This window comes from Scardinius erythrophthalmus (assembly GCF_964197995.2).
Source record: "Scardinius erythrophthalmus genome assembly, contig: HAP1_SCAFFOLD_786, whole genome shotgun sequence".
Classification (NCBI taxonomy): domain Eukaryota; kingdom Metazoa; phylum Chordata; class Actinopteri; order Cypriniformes; family Leuciscidae; genus Scardinius; species Scardinius erythrophthalmus.
In genome coordinates, this window is record NW_028295835.1 from 1 (window position 1) to 10,432 (window position 10,432).

Here is a 10,432-nt window from a genome sequence, read left to right on the forward strand (position 1 = left end):
CGGGGCTTGAACCACCAACCTTTCCGGTTTGTAGACAATCTACATGAACCACTGAGCCACTGCCGCCCCTAAATGAAAAATGAAAGTGTTTTTCTCACCCTTGAATAAATCTGCACAAAAATAAAAAATGCAAAATAAAAACAATGTGACAACAATGTCAAATATCAAGTTTAAAACACACACACACACACATATATATAACACACATATATATATATATATATATAACACACACACACACACACACACACACACACACACACACACACACACACACACACACACACACACACACACACACACATATATATATATATATATATATATATATATATATATATATATATATATATATATATATATATATATATATATATATATAATAAAAATTTTAAGTGTTTTTCTCACCCTTAAATGAGTCTGTACAAAAAATATAAACAATGTATGTCAATAATGATGTCATGTGACAACAATGTCAAATATCAAGTTTAAAAAAGCATATATTTATATAATGGCAATTTTAAACCGTTTTTTTCTCACCTTTGAACCGGTCTGTACTATGTACAAAAATTAAACATGCAAAATAATTTATATATATATATATATATATATATATATATATATATATATATATGATCATAATATCAGCCTAAAGTGACATTAAAACCCAGTTTTAAGTGTTGGTCTCCGTCTTGAACGGGTATCTACTATGTTTGTAGAATTTGGGTTTTAATTTTTATTTTTTTTAATTTTTTAAACTATGTCAAAGACAGCACTGGCCTACATTCGTGTCGCTTCCTGTGTGTAATCATCACACGATATGACTTGACACATTTAAAAAAAGAGTAATTATCATCATCATCGCTGTAATGACTCATTTCCACCGCCTCCGTGATTCTGACGATATTCGTTACAGAAATGCAGAAACACAAAACTGCTGCGCTCATCAACCGTCATCATGTTTCCTCACATCAGACGAGGAGAAGCTCCTCTTCTGAAATCAAGAGCTTCTCGAGATCAAACGCTGGAGTTCGTCTATAACACACAACATGAGAGACCAACATCTGCTAACATTTGAGGACACGCTGGCATCGCTGCTCTGCTCGCGCTTCAGTTTTGTTGGTTTCAAGGGAGAATTTCTGCAACATTCGTGCGATTTTCTCTGAAGTTTAAGTGTTCCTTCATAACGAGAGTCGCACAACCTCACAAACACAACATCTCTGATGGGAATTAATGACAACAGGCTGATATAAAGACAAAGCACTGTGACGTCGTAAACTGAACTAGTACAAAACACTGTTGAAGTTTTTAAACAAACATTCAGATTTTTGTATTCACTATGTTGTTTATTGTTTTTTATTTTTATTTTTTTCTAGGGGGTTAAATGTACTGTCATGAAAATAATAATAATAAATTATTTAAAAAATATAAAGACACTATAAAAATATACAAAACTATATATATAAAATACTTCTCTTTTGATATATATATATATTGATATATATATATATTTTTTTATATATATATATATTTTTAGAATGTTTACAAATTATTTTGAATAAAGATAATAATGCTTATAAATTGCCTTAATATTATATTTGCAGATATATATATATATATATATATATATATATATATATATATATATATATATATATATATATATACATATATATATATAATATTAAGGTAATGAATAATAATTATTATCTTTATTCAAAATACTTTGCTTTTGATTTTGGAGTAAAATGTATGGAAACCCATTTTCACCATATAAGAAAAAAAAACATGCCTTGGTAAATCATAAGCATGACAAAAAGTCAGAATTATGACAGAAAAAGTTAACTATGAGATACTAGGTTAAATGCCAGAAATATGACATAATTTTTAACTTTTAAGTCAACTTTTTATGTCATAATTAATTTAATCTGGATTAAAACATGTCAGTCCAGAAATGATATCTAGTTAAAATGTTCTGATTCTTTCTTATTATTATTATTTATTACTGTTCTTTTGCATTTTTGTTTACTTTATACATTTTGTTTTATGTTGTTTTGTTGCGTTTACATGATAAGGGTTATTTTTGCTATCAAAAAAATTCATTAAGCCTGAAGAAAGTTCTCTGTATCTTTTCCACCTGTTTTGTGATGTAATTCCTGACGTTGATCTGAGCGTGTGTGTGTGTGTGTGTGTGTGTGTGTGTGTGTGTCTCAGGTCAGACTGACGCTCATGTGATGGATGATGTGCCTCATTACGACTCAGTGGTTCAGCTGAGGAAAGTGTCGAACCTGCTCAGTCCGATTCACACACAGAAACACAACGGATCCGTGAACTCGTATCATTTAGACGGTGTTCAGGACGACATGTCTCCGGTCTGCTGGTCACCGGGAGAACACGACTCACCTGAGGCCAAAGGTACACCAGCAACACCTGCAGTTTATCTGACACAAGGAGATTCAAGGGATAGTTCACCCAAAAATGAGAATGATCCCATGATTTACTCTCCCTCAAATCATCCTAGGTGTATATGACATTCTTCTTTCAGACGAATACAGTCAGAGTTATATTAAAAAATGTCCTGGCTCTTCCAATCTTTATAATGGCAGTGAATGGCCGTTTCTGTTTTGAAGTCCATAAAAGTGCATCTATCCATCATAAAAGTGCATCTATCCATCATAAAAGTGCATCTATCCTTCATAAAAGTGCATCTATCCATCATAAAAGTGCATCTATCCATCATAAAAGTGCATCTATCCATCATAAAAGTGCATCTATCCTTCATAAAAGTGCATCTATCCATCATAAAAGTGCATCTATCCATCATAAAAGTGCATCTATCCATCATAAAAGTGCATCTATCCTTCATAAAAGTGCATCTATCCATCATAAAAGTGCATCTATCCATCATAAAAGTGCTTCTATCCATCATAAAAGTGCATCTGTCCATCATAAAAGTGCATCTATCCATCATAAAAGTGCATCTATCCATCATAAAAGTGCATCTATCCATCATAAAAGTGCATCTATTCATCATAAAGTGCATCTATCCATCATAAAGTGCATCTATCCATCATAAAGTGCATCTATCCATCATAAAAGTGCATCTATCCATCATAAAAGTGCATCTATCCATCATAAAAGTGCATCTATTCATCATAAAGTGCATCTATCCATCATAAAAGTGCATCTATTCATCATAAAGTGCATCTATCCTTCATAAAAGTGCATCTATTCATCATAAAAGTGCATCTATCTATAATAAAAGTGCATCTGTCCATCATAAAGTGCATCTATCCTTCATAAAAGTGTATCTATCATCATAAAAGTGCATCTGTCCATCATAAAGTGCATCTCTCCATCATAAAAGTGCATCTACAGGGTTGCCAACTTTGGGACTTTGGCTGGAGTGAGACTCTGTAAATCATCAGTGTGCGCGCGTAACCGTAACCCTTATTTTAAGAACATCAGTCCTTGTTTACTTGTTTACCCTGATTAATGAAAAAAAAAATTCTTTCAAAATGTACAATTAATTTATTGATTGCACTATAAAAAAATAAAAATAGAGGTGATTAAATAACAAACATGTAAAACAACAACATCAAAACAGTAAGAAATCTCAAAACAAAAGGGACAGATAATAGTTCCTCCACTTCCCCAGAAAACCACAACACACAAGTTTCACACATTATTAGGCCTGTTGTAGCCTGTGCCACAGTGGCAGTGTCGGCCCGCTTCACCACCTCTGCAGGAGCTCGTATCTGAAGCAGGGTTCAATCCGGTCATGAACGTTCACTGCGTCTGTCACGTGACAAATTAACAAAAGACTCGTAAAGTAATTATTTATGTTCCCTGTAAATTATTTTTGACTGCATTATAATGATTTCTTAATTCAGAATATGATAAAGACTGCGTAGGTGGATGTGTTCGTGGAATTTGGCTGTTAAAAGTATAACATTTAAAGCCCCTTAAATGAACGAAATGACTCGAAAAAAGATTCGTTCATTTTAATGAACGAGATCGAACAAACGAGTGAGTAAAATGATCCGAACTTCCCATCACTCACAGGGTGCCATCATCAAGTGCCAGTCTGTTCCTGTCAGTCTTGTTTAGGCCAATGACTGAAGAGATTCGCTCAGCATCCGCATTTGACTGTGGCCGACTCAACACAATCTGGCCAACCTTGGATCATTTTTTTGATCATCACACAAAATGGGGGGAAAAGATTTTGCACTTTAAAAAAAGCAAAAATGTTTTTCACAATTTTAATCACATTTCTTGCATTTACATACCTTTAGGGACTATGATGATACAAAATCCAGGAAATAATTAAATTGATTATAATGATGAATTCTGCCAAAAAGAATATAGTAGGCTACTAAACTATGTAAAAGAAAAATATGTCTTACTTTCTTTATTGTTTAATAGGGGCCAATTGCCAAGACTTGAGAGAATCATTTTATAAAGTCAAAAATGTTCACCATTAATGTTTTGTGTGCAAATAAAATTTAAATAATGTGAGACTGTTTTTTTATTGTTTTATTTTTAGTACGTTGCTGTATTGTTATGTATGAAAAGGGTTAGGGTTAGTGTGCACTCCATTTTTGTCTGTATAATGTATTGTTTTATGTTATAAGACTATTTTTTTGTTGAAGTCTATAGACCCCAGGAAGAATAGCTACTGCTTTTGCAGCAGCTAATGGGGATCTTAATAAACTAAACTAAACTAAACTAAACTAAACTAAACTAAACTAAACTAAACTAAACTAAACTAAACTAAACTAAACTAAACTCAATTTCCACTGTAATATAGAAACAACATAAAGACAGTATATTTTAACCAGTTGTTTAATGCCTTTTTTTTATGAATGAAGCCCAGTATCACTGTAGCTACTGTCTCCATGAAAATGATTTTTTTACTTTTGAAAATTATAACAACTTTTAATATAAGTGAACTTAAAACTTTCCACACATAAACCCAAAAATAAATGTAATATTTACATGTGCCCTTCCTGTGTAACATGATAAAAGTGCATCTATTCATGATAAAAGTGCATCTATCCATCATAAAAGTGCATCTATCCATCACAAAGTGCATCTATCCATCATAAAAGTGCATCTATTCATGATAAAAGTGCATCTATCCATCATAAAAGTGCATCTATCCATCATAAAGTGCATCTATCCATCATAAAAGTGCATCTATTCATCTTAAAAGTGCATCTATCCATCATAAAAGTGCATCTGTCCATCATAAAAGTGCATCTATCCATCATAAAAGTGCATCTATTCATCTTAAAAGTGCATCTGTCCATCATAAAAGTGCATCTATCCATCATAAAAGTGCATCTATTCATCTTAAAAGTGCATCTGTCCATCATAAAAGTGCATCTATCATCATAAAGTGCATCTATCCATCATAAAAGTGCATCTATCCCTTTAAATATTAATATTTTTCTTACACAAATGCATCAGATAAATTGAATGAATCAGATTAATCAGATAATCTCTCTCCGGGTGTGCAGACGGTGGGCCGCTAAACCCTGACGCCCCGCAGACGTGCCCGTACTGCCAGCGGACCTGCCAGCGCGAGGCGTCTCTGAGGGAACACCTGAGCTTCTGCCCGGCCCGGGACGCGGGAGACAGTGTGTGTCCTCTCTGCGGCTTCAGTTCCCCGTACCGGTCTCAGATGGAGCGGCACCTGACTCTCCACGCTCACACGCACGAGAAGGTACGTCACACACACACATGCAGGGGTGTGTTTCCCATACAACGTCGTAACTCGCTGCTTAAAGCTGCAGTCCGTACCTTTTTTGGGTTAAAAATTATCCAAAATAAATGTTAGAGCATGTACATCACCAGCCAGTGTTCAGAACTCTCTGCTTGCCGTAGCTCGATTCAGAACGGTGAGCTTGTAATAATGTTTTTAACTCCAGTGGTTCTGGTGGATTTCAGCGGGAAATTCGAGCATGTCTTTGCGTCATTCCGTCACATCTGTCCACATAAAGAAGAGTCTGGGCTAGCGGCTATGAGTGTGAGGATGCTGGAGATTTATAGCCTTTTCTCACAGCACTGGATATGATTAAACTTTGCAATTTGATGGCGGATCCAGAAATGTTCAAACGACAATCACCAACTGGAGATTTACCCGCTGTAAAACGCTAAAGACTTCGAACTTTGGAGCGGCTACAGAATAAAAGAGACTGACACCGGCCCGTGTGAAAACAAGGATAATATCGGAAGGGCATTAAATGTCACTCAATGCAGATGTTGTTAACATTAACAATTTGAGAACAAAGTATAATTTGCACGGTTTGATGTGATATCATTAGCGATCGTTAGATTTAATCGGCGCGATTTACTGCAATGCTTTTTTCCCCTTAGTTGCTCAGAACAGAAGTGGATGTTCAGAACATTTTCCAGTGAAAATTCTTATGTTGGTCATATTTCCAAAAAGTAGAATCTGTGATTGCGAATGACAGGATCCACACCGACTGACAGCCGCACATTGTCCTCAAAACACTGGATTCATCCACGCTGTGCCGAGGCACAACGCACATATAGTTGATAATTACGTGAATAACTGCAGTTGCAGATTTCGAACAGAGATGGCGACAAAGAGGAAAAACTACAGACTGCAGCTTTAACTAATATGATGCATCGTTGAAGAAATCAATTATAGTCACGACTGTTTCCTGAAACTAGAAACTCTGCTTCTAAGCACAGTTCGAGATCTAGAGCTGTTCTTCCAAACACACAACTCTGCGATGCTGTTTGCGAATGTTCGTTAGAACGATGGTTTCGGGAAACACAGACTCATTGAATTGCTGATAACGACGGAACTTGCGAACATATTTGGCTAACGATGCTTTTGGGAAACACACCCCAGAACGCATGACACACGAATAGATGTGTGCTAACTGCTCATGATTTCATGTATGTCCCAGAATTCCTTGCCTGAGCCCAGTATGGAGAGCAGGAAGTTCAAGTGTAATCAGTGTGGAAAGGCCTTTAAATACAAGCATCACCTCAAAGAGCACCTGCGCATTCACAGTGGTAAGAAACACAACCAGCAAAAGTGCATTTAAGAAAATGCACAAGTCATATTTCACACGAAATTTACATCATGCATGAAGAAATATTAATATTTTACCACCATTAGGAATTCTCTGCACATTTATATGCTAAATTCTTATTGCTGTAATGTAATTTTTAGAGTAATGAAAATTTAAATGATCTGGAACATCATTTTAATTTTAGTATATATATATATATATATATATATATATATATATATATAAATTATATAAAATATATATATATATTTTTTTAATAAACTAATACATTTATTTATGTATTTTAATTATCCTATTATATATATCATTCACATAATTCTAAATATTTTTCTTTTGGTTTTGGAGTAAAATAAGCCCATTTCCGCAACATAAGAAAACCAAAACGTTCAGAAAAAAATCACGCTTTGGTAAATCATAAGCATGACAGTCATTATTAGGGCATAAAAAGTTAGGAATATATTATATAAAAAGTTGTTGACTTTTTGTTATAATTTAAACTTTTTGTCATAATTATGACTTTTTGTGTCATAATTTTTGTCACGAGATTCAATGAATTCATATACATATACTTCTAAAACCATTATGATGCTGAATAAAGCTAAAAATAAAAAAAATGTATGATAAAAAACATGAATAAGACTAAAAATACACCAATCAGATACAATTAAAGTCCACCTGTGGTAAAAAAAAAAACAAGAGTTTAATGTTATTTATATGTCTTATGTGGTGTTTTAAATATATTTTTAAGACAAACCATGTGTAAATTCATAAGTCAAAACCATAACTCAAAAACACCCGTTTATTATCAACAGATTACTTGCTGTTTGATTACGTAGTCAAGCCAACGATTAATCATAATTACTGTTATGTGTCTGACGTTGTAGAGAGCGCATTAATATTCTTGTAGAAGAGCCTGTATGATTCACTCTTTCTCTTCTTCTTCTGAATCAGTTTCTGTTTGAAACATATTCGTCTGAATTAAACCAATATTTCCACTTGGATCAGGTAATCCGAGCTGGAGTGGGTGAGTGAGTGGAGGCGGGGCTCATTTGCATATTCATGAACCCACGTATACTAAATTAAGCAATGGTGTCAAGTTACATTCAAGCTATTTTAAAGAATGAAGAAATTATTTTCACAGGAAAAAAACATTTAAATGTGTCATTTTGGTTATCAAAGATGAGTTTTAACCCTCTGGAGTCTGAGCGGTTTTCTGGGCCCTTGAGATGTTCTGACATGCTCTTACATTTGTGCTTTTTTCAGTTGCTTATAAACATATTAATGGCAAAGGTGTAAATTCACTCTATAAAGCACAAACAGGGCTACCATAATATGTGAGCCACGTGTATGTACATGTTTTAATTTTTGAGAGAATAATGTTTATGCGTGGATATTGAAAAAACTAAAAACTAAAATTTCTGAAATAAGGCCACAAAACACATAGTAAATATGTGTCAATAACACTTTTGACTAATGGATTTCGTCGCCTATAGTTTTTTCTTCAAAATTATGTGAAAATAGTCTTGCTTTATCGTTCAAATAAAACCATACATTGATTTAAATTGATGTAAAACAGGTTTTGCTTGGAAAGCCAATATGCGAGGGGGCGTGAACGAGGAGTGGTTTTCACCTGAATTACCACCCACTCTGCATAATAATGAGCCATTCACACAGGTGTGAAACTGGCTGAGCCACAATGCTTGGACAAAAGATATTTAGAAGAAGACTTATATTGACCATTTAAGATTTTGCTTACATCTATCTTGTACATATGTTGTGCTATTTTATTAAAAAGGTTACAATTACAACAATAATTACAATTTCAACAATATTTCAAGTGTACTCTTTCTTTGTAAAAAAAGAGAAAGATTATAGGCCTACATTTTATCTATGTATTCATTACTTTGAATATAGCCAACATTGGAACAGCTAACATCTTAGTTGACTTTATTTTTGACAAAAATATTAGGCTATTTTATATATAGAAATTGCTAAACAAAAGCTTATTTGACGAGGCAGTATATTCTACAGTAAAAACTGTACCCAAATCTACTAAACAAAATGTTGTCTTTCATATTTCGCCTGACTGTAAAGTTGTTTTCATGAAATATTAGGGCATATAAATGTTAATTTGCAGTTTACGTTGCTTATACAAATAGCCAACATTTTATTTCAACATATTTCAGTCGATTTTTACTCATCTCAGTATAGCAATACAGTTTGCTAAAACATCATCATTCGTTGACGATAGGCTTATTTACTTTAAATCCAGGAAAGTTGTTAATGAAAAAAATTATTAAAATTAAGATACAATTGATACAAAACGAAATTCGTTTTAAAGAAAGGATTTGTACTTTCTGTTTTGAGGTCTCTGTGAAAGTTTGAAAGTCTTTTAGTGTTTTTTTTTTTAGAGCTCGCGTCCATAATGGAGAAAAAACAGAGCGCATGCCGTTCATTCGTCAATAAACAGAAACCCGAGAAGGAAAAACTTACTAGTATTCCTCAGCTCGTATTCCTCGTATTCCTCATTATTCCTCACAGCGCTGCAAGACGGTGTAAGCAAGTAATGTTCTGAATAAACTTGTGTTTTGGTTTTCTCGAGCTGATGGGGGCGCGGATTACCTCAGCCATTTGCGTTTGAATAGCGCACGCTCTCCGTGGGCGGAGTCACATTACATTTGAATTAGCTCTAATTAGGTCGACTGGAATCGCTCTCTTTTAATACAGATTTCACAAGATGAGAATATTTGTTTTTTATATAAATTACTTCATTTAAAAGAAGAGATTTCAAGCTTCATAAAGACATATATCACTTGTATGTGTGAGAAGTATTCACTGAGTTATGGTTCATTTTCGGACGCGTTTCAGAATGGACTACACGGACAGAGAGAAGGCAGAACTCGCTTCGTGTTAATTTTTCTTTATTTGTCGAAAAGCACAACACTATGTTTTTATTGTGAGTATACACAAAAATAATACACATTTAACAGAATCGATTGATGTATGGAACTCCTATGGAAAATCAAAGTCAACAGAGTATTCATGAGTTTCTTTTACACTGATAAAAAAAAAGCGAGCTGGTATCGCCGGCGATACCGTCGACCTCAGGGGGTTAAGGGATTAAGTTATCGACACGAGGCTCATTTGCATATTCATGAATCCGCGTACACTAAATGAAGCAAGGTTGTCGAGGTACATTCAAGCTATTTTAAGGCATGAAGAAATAATTTTCATAGTTTAAACATTGAAATATGTCATTCTGATTATCAAAGATGAGTTTTAAGGGATAAAGTTATCGACTGAATCTCTGTGTTCGCAGGCGAGAAGCCGTACGAGTGCTCGAACTGTAAGAAACGGTT

General features: G+C 34.0%; 1 protein-coding gene across 1 annotated transcript; it reads left to right on the forward strand.

The window, feature by feature from the left end:
- Positions 1-2,234: 2,234 nt before the first annotated feature.
- LOC308686777 (zinc finger E-box-binding homeobox 1-like) lies at positions 2,235-10,419 on the forward strand (the record flags this gene model as incomplete). The annotated part of the gene is made up of 4 exons (XM_081395213.1): positions 2,235-2,415; positions 5,523-5,728; positions 6,945-7,053; positions 10,393-10,419. Coding segments are annotated over 4 exons (523 nt in total), but the record flags the coding sequence as incomplete, so codon positions are not given.
- Between the last annotated feature and the right edge of the window lie 13 nt (positions 10,420-10,432).